The 21,625-nt window shown below is 35.0% G+C and overlaps 1 protein-coding gene across 1 annotated transcript; it reads left to right on the plus strand.

Moving 5' to 3' along the window:
* Positions 1–12,451: 12,451 nt before the first annotated feature.
* On the plus strand, positions 12,452–21,359 carry LOC310938436 (ly6/PLAUR domain-containing protein 1-like; the record flags this gene model as incomplete). Its single annotated transcript, XM_083902928.1, has 3 exons — positions 12,452–12,500; positions 14,076–14,207; positions 21,115–21,359. 3 exons carry the CDS (start codon positions 12,452–12,454, stop codon positions 21,357–21,359), a joined length of 426 nt encoding a protein of 141 aa, XP_083759054.1.
* Positions 21,360–21,625: the final 266 nt, after the last annotated feature.

The raw sequence follows: 21,625 nt of genomic DNA on the forward strand, positions 1-21,625 counted from the left end.
ATTTTTTAGTATGTCGTCCAAAATTGAACAGAAAAGTCATACTTTAGTATGTCGTCCAAAATTTGACAAAAAAGTCATACTTTAGTATGTCGTCCAAAATTTGACAAAAAAGTCATACTTTAGTATGTCGTCCAAAATTTGACAAAAAAGTCATGCTTTAGTATGTCGTTCAAATTTTGACAAAAAAGTCATACTTTAGTATGTCGTCCAAAATTTGACAAAAAAGTCATACTTTAGTATGTCGTCAAATTTGACAAAAAAGTCATACTTTAGTATGTCGTCCAAAATTTGACAAAAAAGTCATATTTAGTATGTCGTCCAAAATTTGACAAAAAAGTCATGCTTTAGTATGTCGTCCAAATTTTGACAAAAAAATCATTTTTTAGTATGTCGTCCAAAATTGAACAGAAAAGTCATACTTTAGTATGTCGTCCAAAATTTGACAAAAAAGTCATACTTTAGTATGTCGTCCAAAATTTGACAAAAAAGTCATACTTTAGTATGTCGTCCAAAATTTGACAAAAAAGTCATGCTTTAGTATGTCGTTCAAATTTTGACAAAAATGTTTTTTTAGTATGTCGTCCAAAATTGAACAGAAGAGTCATACTTTAGTATGTCGTCCAAAATTGAACAGAAAAGTCATACTTTAGTATGTCGTCCAAAATTTGACAAAAAAATCATACTTTAGTATGTCGTCCAAAATTTGACAAAAAAGTCATACTTTAGTATGTCGTCCAAAATTTGACAAAAAGTTATACTATAGTATGTGGTCCAGAATTGAACAGAAAAGTCATACTTTAGTATGTCGTCCAAAATCTGACAAAAAAGTCATACTTTAGTATGTCGTCCAAAATTTGACAAAAAAGTCATACTTTAGTATGTCGTCCAAAATTTGACAAAAAGTTATACTATAGTATGTGGTCCAGAATAGAACAAAAAAGTCATACTTAAGTATGTCTTCCAAAATTGAACAGAAAAGTCATACTTTAGTATGTCATCCAAAATTTAACAGAAAAGTCTTACTATAGTATGTGGTCCAGAATTGAACAAAAAAGTCATACTTTAGTATGTCTTCCAAAATTGAACAGAAAAGTCATACTTTAGTATGTCATCCAAAATTTAACAGAAAAGTCTTACTATAGTATGTGGTCCAGAATTGAACAGAAAAGTCATACTTTAGTATGTGGTCCAGAATTGAACAGAAAAGTCATACTTTAGTATGTCGTCCAGAATTGAACAAAAAAGTCATACTTTAGTATGTCGTCCAGAATTGAACAAAAAAGTCATACTTAAGTATGTCGTCCAAAATTGAACAGAAAAGTCATACTTTAGTATTTCATCCAAAATTTAATAGAAAAGTCTTACTATAGTATGTGGTCCAGAATTCAACAGAAAAGTAATACTTTAGTATGTCGTCCAAAATTTGACAAAAAAGTCATACTTTAGTATGTCGTCCAAAATTTGACAAAAAAGTCATACTTTAGTATGTCGTCCAAAATTTGACAAAAAAGTCATACTTTAGTATGTCGTCCAAAATTTGACAAAAAAGTCACACTTTAGTATGTCGTCCAAAATTTGACAAAAAAGTCATACTTTAGTATGTCGTCCAAAATTTGACAAAAAAGTCACACTTTAGTATGTCGTCCAAAATTTGACAAAAAAGTCATACTTTAGTATGTCGTCCAAAATTTGACAAAAAAGTCATACTTTAGTATGTCGTCCAAAATTTGACAAAAAAGTCATACTTTAGTATGTCGTCCAAAATGAGACAAAAAAGTCATACTTTAGTATGTCATCAAAAATTTGACAAAAAAGTCTTGCTATAATATGTGGTCCAGAATTGAACAGAAAAGTCATACTTTAGTATGTCGTCCAAAATTTGACAAAAAAGTCATACTTTAGTATGTCGTCCAAAATTTGACAAAAAAGTCATGCTTTAGTATGTCGTCCAAATTTTGACAAAAAAATCATACTTTAGTATGTCGTCCAAAATTGAACAGAAAAGTCATACTTTAGTATGTCGTCCAAAATTTGACAAAAAGTTATACTATAGTATGTGGTCCAGAATAGAACAAAAAAGTCATACTTTAGTATGTCGTCCAAAATTTGACAAAAAGTTATACTATAGTATGTGGTCCAGAATTGAACAAAAAAGTCATACTTTAGTATGTCGTCCAAAATTGAACAGAAAAGTCATACTTTAGTATGTCATCCAAAATTGAACAGAAAAGTCTTACTATAGTATGTGGTCCAGAATTGAACAGAAAAGTCATACTTTAGTATGTCGTCCAAAATTTGACAAAAAAGTAATACATTAGTATGTCGTCCAAAATTTGACAAAAAAGTCATACTTTAGTATGTCGTCCAAAATTTGACAAAAAAATCATACTTTAGTATGTCGTCCAAAATTGAACAGAAAAGTCATACTTTAGTATGTCGTCCAAAATTTGACAAAAAAGTCATACTTTAGTATGTCGTCCAAAATTTGACAAAAAGTTATACTATAGTATGTGGTCCAGAATAGAACAAAAAAGTCATACTTTAGTATGTCTTCCAAAATTGAACAGAAAAGTCATACTTTAGTATGTCATCCAAAATTTAACAGAAAAGTCTTACTATAGTATGTGGTCCAGAATTGAACAGAAAAGTCATACTTTAGTATGTCGTCCAAAATTTGACAAAAAAGTCATACTTTAGTATGTCGTCCAAAATTTGACAAAAAGTTATACTATAGTATGTGGTCCAGAATTGAACAAAAAAGTCATACTTTAGTATGTCTTCCAAAATTGAACAGAAAAGTCATACTTTAGTATGTCATCCAAAATTTAACAGAAAAGTCTTACTAAAGTATGTGGTCCAGAATTGAACAGAAAAGTCATACTTTAGTATGTCGTCCAAAATTTGACAAAAAAGTCATACTTTAGTATGTCGTCCAAAATTTGACAAAAAGTTATACTATAGTATGTGGTCCAGAATTGAACAAAAAAGTCATACTTTAGTATGTCGTCTTAAATTTGACAAAAAAGTCATACTTTAGTATGTCGTCCAAAATTTGACAAAAAAGTCATACTTTAGTATGTCGTCCAAAATTTGACAAAAAGTTATACTATAGTATGTGGTCCAGAATAGAACAAAAAAGTCATACTTTAGTATGTCTTCCAAAATTGAACAGAAAAGTCATACTTTAGTATGTCATCCAAAATTTAACAGAAAAGTCTTACTATAGTATGTGGTCCAGAATTGAACAGAAAAGTCATACTTTAGTATGTCGTCCAAAATTTGACAAAAAAGTCATACTTTAGTATGTCGTCCAAAATTTGACAAAAAGTTATACTATAGTATGTGGTCCAGAATTGAACAAAAAAGTCATACTTTAGTATGTCTTCCAAAATTGAACAGAAAAGTCATACTTTAGTATGTCATCCAAAATTTAACAGAAAAGTCTTACTAAAGTATGTGGTCCAGAATTGAACAGAAAAGTCATACTTTAGTATGTCGTCCAAAATCTGACAAAAAAGTCATACTTTAGTATGTCGTCCAAAATTTGACAAAAAAGTCATACTTCAGTATGTCGTCCAAAATATGACAAAAAGTTATACTATAGTATGTGGTCCAGAATTGAACAAAAAAGTCATACTTTAGTATATCGTCCAAAATTGAACAGAAAAGTCTTACTAAAGTATGTGGTCCAGAATTGAACAGAAAAGTCATACTTTAGTATGTCGTCCAAAATTTGACAAAAAAGTCATACTTTAGTATGTCGTCCAAAATTTGACAAAAAGTTATACTATAGTATGTGGTCCAGAATTGAACAAAAAAGTCATACTTTAGTATATCGTCCAAAATTGAACAGAAAAGTCATACTTTCGTATGTCATCCAAAATTTAACAGAAAAGTCTTACTATAGTATGTCGTCCAAAATTTGACAAAAATGTCATACTTTAGTATGTCGTCCAAAATTTGACAAAAAGTTATTCTTTAGTATGTCGTCCAAAATTTGACAAAAAAGTCATACTTTAGAATGTCGTCCAAAATTTGACAAAAAAGTCATACTTTAGTATGTCGTCCAAAATTTGACAAAAAAGTCATACTTTAGTATGTCGTCCAAAATTTGACAAAAAAGTCATACTTTAGTATGTCGTCCAAAATTTGACAAAAAAGTCATACTTTAGTATGTCATCCAAAATGAGACAAAAAAGTCTTACTATAGTATGTGGTCCAGAATTCAACAGAAAAAGTCATACTCTAGTATGTCGTCCAAAATTTGACAAAAAAGTCATACTTTAGTATGTCGTCCAAAATTTGACAAAAAAGTCATGCTTTAGTATGTCGTCCAAATTTTGACAAAAAAATCATTTTTTAGTATGTCGTCCAAAATTGAACAGAAAAGTCATACTTTAGTATGTCGTCCAAAATTTGACAAAAAAGTCATACTTTAGTATGTCGTCCAAAATTTGACAAAAAAGTCATACTTTAGTATGTCGTCCAAAATTTGACAAAAAAGTCATGCTTTAGTATGTCGTTCAAATTTTGACAAAAATATTTTTTTAGTATGTCGTCCAAAATTGAACAGAAGAGTCATACTTTAGTATGTCGTCCAAATTTGAACAGAAAAGTCATACTTTAGTATGTCGTCCAAAATTTGACAAAAAAGTCATACTTTAGTATGTCGTCCAAAATTTGACAAAAAAGTCATACTTTAGTATGTCGTCCAAAATTTGACAAAAAGTTATACTATAGTATGTGGTCCAGAATTGAACAGAAAAGTCATACTTTAGTATGTCGTCCAAAATCTGACAAAAAAGTCATACTTTAGTATGTCGTCCAAAATTTGACAAAAAAGTCATACTTTAGTATGTCGTCCAAAATTTTACAAAAAGTTATACTATAGTATGTGGTCCAGAATAGAACAAAAAAGTCATACTTTAGTATGTCTTCCAAAATTGAACAGAAAAGTCATACTTTAGTATGTCATCCAAAATTTAACAGAAAAGTCTTACTATAGTATGTGGTCCAGAATTGAACAGAAAAGTCATACTTTAGTATGTCGTCCAGAATTGAACAAAAAAGTCATACTTAAGTATGTCGTCCAAAATTGAACAGAAAAGTCATACTTTAGTATTTCATCCAAAATTTAATAGAAAAGTCTTACTATAGTATGTGGTCCAGAATTCAACAGAAAAGTAATACTTTAGTATGTCGTCCAAAATTTGACAAAAAAGTCATACTTTAGTATTTCGTCCAAAATTTGACAAAAAAGTCATACTTTAGTATGTCGTCCAAAATTTGACAAAAAAGTCATACTTTAGTATGTCGTCCAAAATTTGACAAAAAAGTCATACTGTAGTATGTCGTCCAAAATTTGACAAAAAAGTCATAATTTAGTATGTCGTCAAAAATTTGACAAAAAAGTCATACATTAGTATGTTGTCCAAAATTTGACAAAAAAGTCATACTTTAGTATGTCGTCCAAAATGAGACAAAAAAGTCATACTTTAGTATGTCGTCCAAAATTTGACAAAAAAATCATACTTTAGTATGTCGTCCAAAATTGAACAGAAAAGTCATACTTTAGTATGTCGTCCAAAATTTGACAAAAAAGTCATACTTTAGTATGTCGTCCAAAATTTGACAAAAAAGTCATACTTTAGTATGTCGTCCAAAATTTTACAAAAAGTTATACTATAGTATGTGGTCCAGAATTGAACAAAAAAGTCATACTTTAGTATGTCTTCCAAAATTGAACAGAAAAGTCATACTTTAGTGTGTCATCCAAAATTTAACAGAAAAGTCTTACTAAAGTATGTGGTCCAGAATTGAACAGAAAAGTCATACTTTAGTATGTTGTCCAAAATCTGACAAAAAAGTCATACTTTAGTATGTCGTCCAAAATTTGACAAAAAAAGTCATACTTCAGTATGTCGTCCAAAATTTGACAAAAAGTTATACTATAGTATGTGGTCCAGAATTGAACAAAAAAGTCATACTTTAGTATGTCTTCCAAAATTGAACAGAAAAGTCATACTTTAGTATGTCATCCAAAATTTAACAGAAAAGTCTTACTATAGTATGTGGTCCAGAATTGAACAGAAAAGTCATACTTTAGTATGTCGTCCAAAATTTGACAAAAAAGTCATACTTTAGTATGTCATCCAAAATGAGACAAAAAAGTCTTACTTTAGTATGTCGTCCAAAATTTGACAAAAAAGTCTTACTTTAGTATGTCGTCCAAAATTTGACAAAAAAGTCATACTTTAGTATGTCGTCCAAAATTTGACAAAAAAATCATACTTTAGTATGTCGTCCAAAATTGAACAGAAAAGTCATACTTTAGTATGTCGTCCAAAATTTGACAAAAAAGTCATACTTTAGTATGTCGTCCAAAATTTGACAAAAAAGTCATACTTTAGTATGTCGTCCAAAATTTGACAAAAAGTTATACTATAGTATGTGGTCCAGAATTGAACAGAAAAGTCATACTTTAGTATGTCGTCCAAAATCTGACAAAAAAGTCATACTTTAGTATGTCGTCCAAAATTTGACAAAAAAGTCATACTTTAGTATGTCGTCCAAAATTTGACAAAAAGTTATACTATAGTATGTGGTCCAGAATAGAACAAAAAAGTCATACTTTAGTATGTCTTCCAAAATTGAACAGAAAAGTCATACTTTAGTATGTCATCCAAAATTTAACAGAAAAGTCTTACTATAGTATGTGGTCCAGAATTGAACAGAAAAGTCATACTTTAGTATGTCGTCCAAAATCTGACAAAAAAGTCATACTTTAGTATGTCGTCCAAAATTTGACAAAAAAGTCATACTTTAGTATGTCGTCCAAAATTTGACAAAAAGTTATACTATAGTATGTGGTCCAGAATTGAACAAAAAAGTCATACTTAAGTATGTCGTCCAAATTTGAACAGAAAAGTCATACTTTAGTATGTCATCCAAAATTTAATAGAAAAGTCTTACTATAGTATGTGGTCCAGAATTGAACAGAAAAGTCATACTTTAGTATGTCGTCCAAAATTTGACAAAAAAGTCATACTTTAGTATGTCGTCCAAAATTTGACAAAAAAGTCATACTTTAGTATGTCGTCCAAAATTTGACAAAAAAAGTCATACTTAAGTATGTCGTCCAAAATTTGACAAAAAAGTCATACTTTAGTATGTCGTCCAAAATTTGACAAAAAGTCATTCTTTAGTATGTCGTCCAAAATTTGACAAAAAAGTCATACTTTAGTATGTCGTCCAAAATTTGACAAAAAGTTATACTATAGTATGTGGTCCAGAATTGAACAAAAAAGTCATACTTTAGTATGTCGTCTTAAATTTGACAAAAAAGTCATACTTTAGTATGTCGTCCAAAATTTGACAAAAAAGTAATACTTAAGTATGTCGTCCAAAATTTGACAAAAAAGTTATAATATAGTATGTGGTCCAGAATTGAACAAAAAAGTCATACTTTAGTATGTGGTCAAAAATTCAACAAAAGAAGTCCTGCTATAGTATGTCGTCCAAAATTGAACAGAAAAGTCACACTTTAGTATGTCGTCCAAAATTGAACAGAAAAGTCACACTTTAGTATGTCGTCTAAATTTTGACAAAAAAGTCATACTTTAGTATGTCGTCCAAAATTGAACAGAAAAGTCATACTTTTGTATGTCATCCAAAATTGAACAGAAAAGTCTTACCATAGTATGTGGTCCAGAATTGAACAGAAAAGTCATACTTTAGTATGTCGTCCAAAATCTGACAAAAAAGTCATACTTTAGTATGTCGTCCAAAATTTGACAAAAAAGTCATACTTTGGTATCTCGTCCAAAATTGAACAGAAAAGTCATATTTTAGTATGTCATCCAAAATGAGACAAAAAAGTCTTACTATAGTATGTGGTCCAGAATTGAACAGAAAAGTCATACTTTAGTATGTCGTCAAAAATTTGACAAAAAAGTCTTACTATAGTATGTGGTCCAAAAGTTCACAGAAAATTCGTACTTTAGTATGTCGTCCAAAATTTGACAAAAAAGTCAAACTATTGTATGTGGTCCAGAATTGAACAAAAAAGTCATACTTTAGTATGTGGTCAAAAATTCAACAAAAGAAGTCCTGCTATAGTATGTCGTCCAAAATTTGACAAAAAACTCATACTTTAGTATGTCGTCCAAAATTTGACAAAAAAGTCATACTTTAGTATGTCGTCCAAAATTGAACATTAAAGTCTTACTATAGTATGTGGTCCAGAATTGAACAGAAAAGTCATACTTTAGTATGTCATCCAAAATTTGACAAAAAAGTCATACTTTAGTATGTCGTCCAAAATTTGACAAAAAAAGTCATACTTTAGTATGTCATCCAAAATTTGACAAAAAAGTCATACTTTAGTATGTCGTCCTAAATTTTACAAAAAAGTAATACTTTAGTGTCGTCCAAATTTTGACAAAAAAGTCATACTTTAGTAAGTCGTCCAAAATTGAACAGAAAAGTCATACTTTAGTATGTCGTCCAAAATTTGACAAAAAAGTCATACTTTAGTATGTCGTCCAAAATTTGACAAAAAAGTCATACTTTGGTATGTCATCCAAAATTTGACAAAAAAGTCTTACTATAGTATGTGGTCCAAAAGTTTACAGAAAATTTGTACTTAAGTATGTCGTCCAAAATTTGACAAAAAAGTTATATTAAAGTATGTGGTCCAGAATTGAACAAAAAAGTCATACTTTAGTATGTGGTCAAAAATTCAAAAAAAGAAGTCCTGCTATATTATGTCGTCCAAAATTTAACAGAAAAGTCACACTTTAGTATGTGCTCCAAAATTGAACAGAAAAGTCACACTTTAGTATGTCGTCTAAATTTTGACGAAAAAGTCATACTTTAGTATGTCGTCCAAAATTGAACAGAAAAGTCACTGTTTAGTATGTCATCCAAAATGAGACAAAAAAGTCTTACGATAGTATGTGGTCCAGAATTGAACAGAAAAGTCATACCTTAGTATGTCGTCCAAAATTTGACAAAAAAGTCATACTTTAGTATGTCGTCCAAAATTTGACAAAAAAGTTATACTATAGTATGTGGTCCAGAATTGAACAAAAAAGTCATACTTTAGTATGTGGTCAAAAATTCAACAAAAGAAGTCCTGCTATAGTATGTCGTCCAAAATTGAACAGAAAAGTCACACTTTAGTATGTCGTCAAAAATTGAACAGAAAAGTCACACTTAAGTATGTCTTCTAAATTTTGACAAAAAAGTCATACTTTAGTATGTCGTCCAAAAATTGACAAAAAAGTCATACTTTAGTATGTCGTCCAAAATTGAACAGAAAAGTCATACTTTAGTATGTCATCCAAAATTGAACAGAAAAGTCTTACTATAGTATGTGGTCCAGAATTGAACAGAAAAGTCATACTTTAGTATGTCGTCCAAAATTTGACAAAAAAGTCATACTTTAGTATGTCGTCCAAAATTTGACAAAAAAGTCAAACTTTAGTATGTCGTCCAAAATTTGACAAAAAAGTCATACTTTAGTATGTCTTCCAAAATTTGACAAAAAAGTCAAACTTTAGTATGTCGTCCAAAATTTGACAAAAAAGTCATACTTTAGTATGTCGTCCAAAATTTTACAAAAAAGTTATACTATAGTATGTGGTCCAGAATTGAACAAAAAAGTCATACTTTAGTATGTGGTCAAAAATTCAACAAAAGAAGTCCTGCTATAGTATGTCGTCCAAAATTTAACAGAAAAGTCACACTTTAGTATGTCGTCCAAAATTGAACAGAAAAGTCATACTTTAGTATGTCTTCCAAAATTGAACAGAAAAGTCTTACTATAGTATGTGGTCCAGAATTGAACAGAAAAGTCACACTTTAGTATGTCGTCCAAAATTGAACAGAAAAGTCATACTTTAGTATGTGGTCCAGAATTGAACAGAAAAGTCATACTTTAGTATGTCGTCCAAAATTTGACAAAAAAAAAAATCATATTTTAGTATTTCTTCCAAAATTTGATTAAAAAAGTCATACTTTAGTATGTCGTCCAAAATTGAACAGAAAAGTCATACTTTAGTATGTCGTCCAAAATTTGACAAAAAAAAAATCATATTTTAGTATGTCTTCCAAAATTTGATTAAAAAAAGTCATACTTTAGTATGTCGTCCACAATTCAACAAAAAATGTCATACCATAGTATGTGGTCCAGAATTGAACAAAAAGTCACACTATAGTATGCTCCGTGTTAATGGGTTAAAACTGCATACATGTGTTCCAATAAAGAGATTGAGAAAAAAATTATACTGTCTGATCATTAAAGCATTGCTAAAACAACAAATCTAATGGTGGCCTGAGACATTAAGTACTTTATATTCAGTTAAACGATGACTTATGTAAGTTATTATTTATCCTGGTTGTGATTCTGGACATTGTTTAGAATGATTCATACAGACAGACGAAAATTTGTATAAATAACTCAGAGGAAAAATTAAATTTGAAGCATTTGCAAACATCGGCTGTGGATTTAAAAGAATCTGACGGCTGCTGAACAAACAATGTCTGATTTGTTCATTACATCAGATAAAGTCTGGACCCTTGGAGAATTTATCTGCGCAACGCTGCACCTTTGAAGGCCGGCTGTTTGACCTATATTCATAATAATAAAAGAGGTGCTACTCATCACAAACAGTATATTGTGCACAAATCTGCTTGTGTCAGGATAAATGTGTATTCTGAACAGGGCTGCACTCGTTTTTCATGTAGAAAAAGTTTTTGGAAAAGCTGCAGTAGAACACCGACGAAATGAGCTTCTGACTCCATTAAAGACACAGAGTTATAGGATGACTTTAAAACTTTTTTTTTTTGTTTAAACCTCGTCGTTCCCCCCCCCCCCCGCATGTCTCTATGTGAGTAAGGACGTGAGCCTCCAGCTTTTTGATTAGTTTATTGATTTAAATAAGTTTGGCACAGTGAAAAGGAGTCGGGATTCTCAGCCACGTAGAGCCGACACTCGGTCTTCTTGGACGCCGTTCTTGTCAGTCAGCTCCTTTCTGACCCTTGATGAAACTTTATTGATTCCAGTGGTGAAATCAGCAGCGGTAGCAATGTGATGTGATTTAACGAGGCGTGCGCAAAATCTATGCTGTGACGTAAAGCACTGTGGAAAAGTCTCGGGCCGCCACAAACTTAGCTGTTGGAGTTGATGCAAAATTATGATTGTATGTCTTTACCCACTTTTTGATCTTGTCAATAAATCCACTCAACCTACAATGAATGAATCTGAATTTTGAAGCCTGATGTGAACTCATCATTTTCATTAACTAGTCCTATTAAGTTAGTTAGCCACGCTGCCATGAGCCACCACCTGTATATACTTGTTAGTCCAACAAGTGTGTATTGAAAGTAACACAAACGTAATCCAAATATTAAAGTTATCCAACTAGCTAACGTTAGCTAGACATGATTGGACTAAGATTCAGATAAGAAGAAATGCTAAAGATAACTTGCTAACGCACAAACTATTTGTGCGCTAGTCAGCTAGCGAAAGTAAATGAGGTAGCTGCTTGTAGTTTATAAACGTACCTAGCCTACATGCTAACCGGAGCAGTGGCTAATGGGTAATCCCATATTAAGTTAGCTTGCCAAGACGTTTTCTCAGGTGACCTGGCCACCTTTTACTCCCGCATTTAAGTCTACTCAATCAGTGACAGGCTACAGCTACTAGCTAACTTTACCTCGGCAAACAGTAAGGAATGCAAATATATATGTAACTAAGCATAAAATTACTTTTTAACACTTTGTATAAACATGATCAAATAGTATTTTTACATTAACCAAACTTAAGTTATGATAGTATATTAAATCAATAGGCATAATGTGTGCGTCATTCAAGCTCAATAAAATAAAAATTTAAAGTGAAAAAAAAGTCTAATCGTATCTCAGAACTTGAGTTTTTATTTCACAACAAATATATTAAGTAATGATTTTTAGAAATATTATTTGTGACCTTTGCCCCATTTTGACTTATACATTATGTGTTAACATACAATATTTTATTTTGTATAAGTAATGATGCAAGAAAGTACTTGAGTTTAACTTGAGTACAGTTTTAGACCGATACTTTTACTTGTACTTTAGTCAAATTGTATCAAAATAGTGGTACATTTACTTGAGTAGACTATTCCAGTACTCTCTTTGGCTGAAAACACTTCAGCATCATCACTGTCTGAACGCACGCTTTATGGTCCCGTGCGCGTGCTTGTGTGCGCACACATGCCCGCGTAGCGCTGGATAAGACGTCGCATAAGGAGTCACTCGGCTGAGACAGATGTTTGTGGTGGCAGCCTGCTCCTCCTGCTCCTCCTGCTCCTGCTCCTGCTGATGCTGATGCTGCTGATGCTGCTGCTCCATCCCTGCGCCTACAGCCGCCTCTCATGGTTCTGCTCGGAGTTGCACTAAGCGCACGATGCGGCTCCTCACCGTCTCAACTTTGCTCTTGCTCTTCTCCGGCTCAGGTAACAACGGTGTCTCCCGTTTTCCCTTCGTGTGTGAATGAGCGCAGGGAGCATGGTGAAAGGAAGGGGTTCACTGTTTGGGTTCGTGGAAAACTGCGAGGGCGCATTGCGCGCATCACAGTCTGGAGACATCCGCTGTTCTCTGCCTCCTTTCTTCCTGATCCTGGTTCATCATTGTGATGATGATGATGATGATGATGATGATGATGATGATGGAAAACTTTTATTGGGACGTCCACAAATTAAAGTAGCAAACGCTTCTCTCGAGTTAAGTCTCCAAAAGATTTCCACGGCGCTGCGCTCCACTGATCCAGGTAAGTTTGGATAGAGACTCTGGATGCGTCTCATCTGCTGTTTTACTGCAACAACCAATGTGGCGCATTTTCCTCTTTCTGTCAAAGCTGCAACGAGACTGATTTTTGAATATGAAATATTATTATATATATATATATTTTTTTTTTTTATGTAACCATTAAGTCTGTGACATTTAAACTTTATATTATGGTAATGATCAATTATAATTTAATGTCATGGTATTCACACCTATAGGGATCGTCATTACCAAGCATATTACATTAAAAACAACAATATTATTACCATTTCTACGATTAATATTGTTATTACCAAGCTGCGAAATCAGTTGGTGTGAATATTATATGCATAAAACAAAAATAATACCACTGTTTCTATACTGAAATGTAAAGAGTTATTGATTATATATTATTATATCAGGAAGTATCAAAGGTAAAATGTACAATTTATGCAAACCTGAGGATTATTATTACTATATATTATTGATTATATTGATCTTTTTACATTATATAAAGTTGTATTTTGATGTAGTAGGTGACCAAAACTACTGGAAGAAACTTGTAATTTAGCATAATTTACACGGTACAGTCATCACAGTATACTACAAAATGATGTTATTCTAAGTAATATTTGATCTCTTAAGAAAGTAAGAGTTTATCACTGTCCAAATGACAATAATGAATAATAATTTTGATCTTGATCATGCAAGTATTTAAAGTTTAGAAGATGTTCTCTGCCACTTTGTAAAAACCGTGCGTCATTTACATGTTAGTATAAAGTATCTGTGAAAGCTCAAGACCTCTGTTGGTTCATGTGAAAACAGATCAGCAGCTCTGGCTGCACGATATCATCACATCTATCATCAAAGTTCCGGGGTGAAACATCAACTATGAGAGCGAGACATGATGAAAGGCTGCCTGCATCAACATGTTGCTCAGATGAATGTATGTGTGCACATCTGTGACATCACAGCGTAACTTTCACTTGATTTAGGACCGCGAAGGAAATAAATGGAGCAGAGGCGATGTATGTGAATAAGGAGTGTGTGGTGGAAGCACTTTAACCTGTTAGTGAGGACCAGTCGTCCTCATGGAAACTAAAACCTGGTCCTAATGAGGCAGAAACTAATTTCTGAGGAGCTGCTGAGGTTCAGGGATAAGATTTAGATGGTGGTTGAGGTTAAGGCTAACTGGTTATGGTTAAAATTTAGGGATGACACTGAAGTGTGTGTGTGTGTGTGTGTGTGTGTGTGTGTGTGTGTAGGGCTGGCTCTGCAGATCCAGTGTTACCAGTGTGAGGAGATGACACACGACTGCTCCAGCCCCGAGTTCATCGTCAACTGCACCGTGAACGTGCAGGACATGTGTCAGAAGGAAGTCCTGGTGAAAGAAGACGGTGAGCGAGCACCTTTTCACCTCATTACTCTTTTCTTTTGTCTATCTATCTATCTATCTATCTATCTATCTATCTATCTATCTATCTATCTATCCATTTCCCCTTACTCGACACACAATTGCCCTGATGCAGTGAGCTGACTTTAGTCTCAAAAACAAAAAGTATCTCGGAATGACTTGAAATTTACCATCATAATAGTCGGTATTGCCCTGAACAAGGATCCGTTGAAAATATTTGCAAACCTCTTATGGAATGATTTTTATGAATTTTTGAATTTCAGGAAATGATCCACACGACCTGAAGAGTCGTCGTTCGTTATCGGCGTGAAATCCGTTTGGCTTAAACCCGAGAGTGGCGCGAGTGACGTCTACGCGCGTGTTTGTTTTCAGGCGACATTATCGTTATTCATGAGCAGGTCCGGTGTGTTTGTCTCGCTCGCAGTTATATTTACTGAATCAATGGGAAACGCTGTCAACAGAGAGATGTTTTTGAAGCGACATCGAGAGACTTGTTTATGCTGCTGGCATGTTTGAAGCATCCTTTAATACAAAGAACAACACAAAGAACAAGAGCTCTCCGGCACACTCAGCCAGCAGCCAGGATTTAGCTGTGAGCTGGAACCAAACTGATCCGAGGTCAGCGGAGACAAAGGCAGCAGCGGCTCTCTTCACCCTCTGTAACTATCACTGGAGGCTGAAAGATAAGCCTCAAGTCAGTGCAGAGCCTGACCAAGGCAGAAACAAACTCAATCACTGCTTATGTATGGAGGAAAACTTCTAGATATCTTTAGATATCTAAAAAGTGTTTTTTCACATCTGGAGTCAAATAGCACCAGCTGAGCTAATGAGTGACCGAGGACACTTCTCTGTACAAGTTCGTCCCTGGCCATAAATAATACACTATAAAACTGAAGCAGCTGCCGGCCGTAAAAAATCTCACCAAGGGCCGGACTTTGGACCTGACTGGCTTAAGCCAGTTTGTTGTATTTTGGAGCTGAAGTTATTAAACTGGTGTACAAGTTCAGTATCACCACACTTTTGACACTTTTCCACTAAACAGTTCAAGCATGACTCGGCACGGCTCAACTCTGTTTTTTTTGCTTTTCCATTAGGAATAATACCTGGTGCTTTTAGTGCAAGCTGAGCCGATACTGAAACGTGAAATGTGAAATGTCTAAAAATCTCAATATTTAACAGAGGAGTCTGGTATATTTAGCGATAGCGCTGCTGAAAGCCCAGCGATCCTGAGCCGAATCACAACCCGTGCACTGGTCATGCAGGAAGTTCTGAACAAATCTTTTTAATGAACTGATTCTAACGATTCAGTTACACTGAAAACAACTGCTTTGCAACGTCACTAGTTTGTGTCATGTATAAAACGACGTTTTGTGCAACGTGGGCGCCCACGTTGAGGAGGTACTATGAGCTGATGGAAAATAACGAGCCGAGCCGACACATCAATGCGACTTATAGTGTTCCATTTGAATCAATAATCGTCAATCACCTGCTACTCTGAGGTGGTGGGAGCAGGGCCCCCCAGAATCTAATTCAGCTTAGGGCCCCATAAAAGTTTGGGCCGGCCCTGGGTCAGTAGCAATTGGACGGAAATAAACACACTCACTGTTGTTATTGGTGTGATACTTCTATAAAATCACTGACTCAGACGTTGGAAAATAGAAAAGTTGATCCGATCTGTAAACCTCTCGTTAAAGCGCCACTGCGTAACTTTTAACGATTATATGTCGCCGCTATACTGAGAAACAGTAGAGGCTAAAAAGTGTGCAGCGGAACGGTTTAATCGGCTCACACCGAGTGTGAAATCATTTGACAACTCGGTGCAACACACGTTTGTTTTGTATTTAAAAATGCTTTAAAAGTACAGTTTTAGCCTCTTCACAGAGCACAGGTGACACAGCCGCTGTCGTGTGACCGCAACACAAGCGAGGGCTGCACACGTTTGATCTAAAAGGAGGAAGAAAGTGGAACAAAAGAGTGTAATTCTCGTGCTCACGGCTGAAGGATTACAGCCTCGGCGTTTGCGCTCTTATCGACCTTATCAGTGGAGGAGCTCTGATAAACCCCACTGTGTCGTCGCAGCGCAGCACAGAAAAGATAACCACTGATGTTTAATGAAAGGGGGGGAAAAAACAGGAGAATGTGTAGTGGATACAGGGGAACGCTGAGGTGCATTCATGAAATATTTAAGGTAAATTAAAAAAGAAACGACTGTGTCCTTGACGCAGCTACAGTACGTTACAGAATCGTAAATTTACACTTTCATTTTTGCAGTTTTTGAGTACTGTATTGTACTCTTTACAGTAGTAATGCCGTACAGTATAGTACTGAGGATTTGTTGGCTTAAAAACAATTTTTTGTTGTTTAAATTACATTATAATATATAATCACTCTCTACAGTTCCCGCACTTAACGATTTTACAATAAAATACAACAATACTGTGTATATAAATTGTATTTTAAACAATCACGGTTAAAGTTACAGTATGTAGGATTTTCCAATGTAAGTGAAACTATACGATAGCCTTTAGGTATCATTAAAGGTGCCATATGTAAGAATGTGGCCAAAAAGCAGTTAATACATTACAATTCAAAACACTGAGGTCTTTTAGATTTCGTTTTCCGACGCAACTGGCAACCTGTGGTTGCTCGACAGCTGAGACTCTACTGACTGCAATGACTGGTAGACGGCGGTAGGTGGCGCCACATGCCAAAACATGATTTCAAAACGTAAACATGATTTGCAGTCTGCAAAAAAAATGTTTTTAATGCAAATATTTTGTCTGTACTGTTGTCGTTGGTGAGTTCAGTTTGTTATATGAACATTATTCCTGAGTCTCTGTGACGTATTAGGAGGATTTTATGGCCAGTTGCTTTAGATTTATTACATAATGCACCGTTAAAACTCAAAAGTTGTTTTCTTTGTACTTTAAAAATGGTGATCCAAAACGGCGGCTTCTGATGTAAATATAAAGGGTGGATTCCGTGAGAAAGGAATGTCTAACCGGTTCCCTAAAAACGCACTTATGTGTTGTATTCAGGGTTTGACCAAAACCACCCATAGTTAAGTTTCAGTTGGAGGAACTTGTTGCGTGTTCTCCTGTAGTCTGCGTGTCGAAGCGTCCCTGCCTGACACTGGAAACTTAAAAATTGCTCCTGACAGCTGTTCTGGCAGCATGTAAATGAATGTGCACATGCAGCAGATGCACTGAGAGAATGTGCCTATGAATGGGTGGATTGCAAGAGTGGCTTGTCAAGTCTACAGTAGAAAATACAGATAATTTGCCATATTTGTAAACTGCAGGTTTGGAATATTGTTCCAAAGCTTTAATTATGTTCAGACTTTTTTTTTTTTTTTTTTTAAGTTGGCCCTGGTTTCTCGTAATGAGTGACACATCTGTGCTTCGTAGGACACCACAGCTCACACTGTCTGCCTCACATCTCGCCCTCATTTCCACATCCAACAAAAATAGGTGGCCATTTTCATTGCCTTTCCCTGCTGCTGCTGCTGCTGCTGCTGATGAGCAAAAGTAATAAGCTCTTGTCTTTTCGAAAATTTGCTCCCCAATCTAAAGGGCAGGCGTAGCACACTATAGTGTCGGCACATCTTTAATAGGAAAATTTCTGCCTGAATGCCTCTGTACATCCCAGCCTTTATCTCCCAGTCTCGTCATTATAGCTGCTCTGCACCAAAATAGGCATTTGAATGATTTATCAAGTATGAAATGCGGTGGATGCATTCAGATTGACCGCCGCCACTGTGCAATTTGCCGCAGAGATAGGAACCAAAATGACCGGAGGCGCCTCAATTCTCCTTAAGTACACGTGCCACATGATTGCTCGGGCGAACCAATCACTCGGATATGTAGGATACGCGGAAGCACTGAAGTACGTCCTCTATACCGAGTCGTTTCCGGTTCACCTGTCCAAAAAAAAAATTCTGAATCTGCATTCACTCCGATGTTGGTTGGTAGAATACTGAGACTTCAAGACCAGAGGACTCTCCTGTCACATGATATATTATATATATTATAACTAAATACAGACTGCACCTCCTGTGGCTGCACAATGAGACGTTAACGCATCATAATGTGCAACGTGTGCATGTGCAACGATCGTATTGCAAGGAAATACAATGATAGTGAGGTCAGTTAGAACTCACACACTTCTCATATAACATTAAGACGTGTTTAAGGTTCTATCTTTGAATTGATTGAGTGCAGTTTATGGGCGAAAAAACAAATAAATAAATACAATATTGAACCATAAACTCTTTTTTTTACAATACACATGGACCAATTTTATGGAAAGTATAGATTTTCACAACTGTAATGAGGACAATTTGTGCAGGTTTTTTTTAAAGGCAATTGACATGTAATATGGCTGCATCCACATTACATGTCAATTGCCTTTAAAAGGGGATTTAATTTGTAGAGATAATGACAAGGCATGTTCTAAATCAGAAAGCACTATAGACATTATATTGTTCATTGCTTTTACCATGTTTGAGTTACTGGGTAGAGGTTTTGGGGGAATGCATACAAAAGCAATATTCAACCAATATAGATACAATGCAGAAAAACGCACCAGGTTAATAAATAATCATAAAATATTTAAGAGGGAAACAAAATTTTAAAATTCAGTGTTGCCAGGACAACTTAAAAAGTATGGGTTAAACTTTGGAGCAGTCTAAACAGATGAATTAAAGCTATCTAGTTTGCTATCTAGCTCTTTATCTATCTATCTAGCTAGCTAGCTAGCTAGTTATCCATCTAGTTTGATATCCATCTTTCAAGTTAGCTATCTATCTATCTATCTATCTATCTATCTATCTATCTATCTCATTAGCTAGGTATCTATCTATCCATCTATCTTCAAAAAAATTTAGATAATACAGAGTCGGAAACATGACGTGTGTACTTTAAGTTGCGTATTCACATTTAATTGAGTTGTAAAACACAATGTTGGGCACAAATTGCAGCAACAGGGTGTTTAAGGCTCAATAATAACTCAAATTAGCTTGATTAGCTGCCACTGCTGCAGCTCGGATTTCAATAAATTAAGTTTGTAAAGTTAAAAACAAATCATTTCCAAAGTTACGGCAAATACTACGATATTTGCACAGTCTGCACGGTGAAATAAGAAATAATGCAAAAAACAACTGGGACTCTTTCTGGTGAGAAAAAAAGGCAATATTTGTATCTGTGGAGCTGAATTTGGACTTTGGGGGTTTTCAAAAGGCAGCAGAGAACTTGTTAACTTTCACATTTTTATCACCAAAATACCTGCTATCTGTTTTATCGTCCCCACTGAACATTTATCTGGGTGACATCTTTATGTCAGCTCATATAACAACTCCAATCTAATTTCCCTGCCTAGTCAAGTTTGATTTAGACGTATAATAAACCCCGCCCCAACTCTCGTCTGCCTGTGATGAATTACTTTTTATTTCTGTTTCTGACAGAAATTAATCTCCCTCCCTCTGTGATTCATGCCACTTCAATAAAAGACAACATAAAACATTGAAAACAAAGATAAAGTAAGAGAAAAAAACAGTCTACTATAGTGCAAACAACAATAAATTCTGAGAAAAATGGATAATATAACACTTATTTATGCTGAAGGATGTTCTGCTGTCAAATAACTGAGCTTTACAATTTGCCTTCTGTTCTTTATGCAACTACTAAAGCCAATTTAGTGGCATTTAATATATAATAATAATAAAAATATATATGACAACATAAACAAGAAATAACCAAAGTACAAATACTCAAAATCAATAACAGGCACAGATGGCCCAAGACAATATTGTTAGTGTTTAACTTCAATAATTTGGTTTTATTTTGTAGTTTTTAGTTTAAAAAACCACAGCAAATGCCTGCTGTTTTTATGTTTGTTTTGTTGCCTGATTCAAGGTCGGTATTGCCGCACACTTCCTGTAGTGCCTCACTTTGAATATCAAAGTGCAAATTATAATAATAATACGAGGTCACTTCTGTGCTTTTACTGCCCTTAGTGACACTGGTTTGTTGGCAAATAACACAACTATAATAAATGCAATTTATAGTGTTACATTTGCATTCACGGGCAAATCCAAATACGCTTATTTTGTGTCGCTCACTGGAAGAGGAGACGCACACCGCTCCCTCCACTCTTTGTTTTAGGATTGATTTTAAAAGGTGTATTATTGGTTGTTAAAGCTTTTAATGACCTGGCACCGTCACCGTCTCGCCTCTCTGAGCTCCTCCATCTTCACGCCACTTATCGAGCTCTGACTGACGCCAAATAATCGGGTGCTTGTACAGAAGATGAGCTGAAAAACTCAAGGAAACGGGAGCCCTTTTTCTGCATTTCTGGCCCCAAACTATGGAAGAATTAGCCCATTCTGCCCCACTATCTTTCACTTTTATCATATTTAATTGTTTTATGTTTTGTAGCTTGTTGTAAGTTTTACTTTGTAAAGCTTTTTGGTTAACCCTGGTGGTTTTCAATCACGCTTTAGAAATAAGTTTGAAGTGTCAGCCGCCTGACTACATATCTGCATGTTCAATCACGGCTGCTGCTGTTTCTTTCACCGTGCAGCTCCAATTGAGTTTCTTGGATGCAGTTAGGGAAAGTAACGCAACATTAAAAATGACAGATTTTGACAAACCAAAGTGCTATAGAGACATAGAGTGTCATTTTGCATACCTTATTGTACAGTATTACTGCATCTGTGTAAACTCTGGAGGGTTGCCAGTTTGAGTACCCCAATTGGGGTACTGGACGCTCTAAATTGACCTCAGCTACCAGTGTTCTCCTAGTGCCGGAAGTGTGCGGACCATTCGCTGTGGCGGAGAAGCTGAAAGCAAAAGAAAAACAAACAATTACTACATCCGTGTGTCTCATTTCAGGGATCCACTACCGCAAATCCTGCGCCTCATCCGGAGCTTGCCTCATCGCGTCTTCTGGCTACCAACAGTTCTGCACCGGCAAGCTCAACTCGGTGTGCATCACCTGCTGCAACACGCCGCTGTGCAACGGCCCGCGGCAGAGGAAGCGGCCGCCGCCCTCGGCCGCCTCGACTCTGACCACGCCGCTTCTCCCCGCGTTCGCCCTCCACGCCGTCCTCTTCGCGCTGTCCCACACGCTGTGCTGACAGTTAAGACCCTGAAGCTGGAACTGTGTGAGCTGTGGCGTGCATACTTTGAAAACATGTATATTCTAAACGGCTTTGTACAGTGTTTGTGCTCGTTCTTCTCCTGCTGATGTTTAATTGCTGTTGAATCGTATCACTGTTAAAGCCGTGAAGGCCTTCATCATGGGGATAAAGGCACAAAATGGCCGCCCTTGCACCCTTTTGGTCCCACGATCTCTGCAATAGCCATGAAATACTCAAGTATTTCTTACTTAATCACCCTCTTT

This window comes from Microchirus variegatus, assembly GCF_963457635.1.
Source record: "Microchirus variegatus genome assembly, chromosome: 16".
NCBI lineage: Eukaryota > Metazoa > Chordata > Actinopteri > Pleuronectiformes > Soleidae > Microchirus > Microchirus variegatus.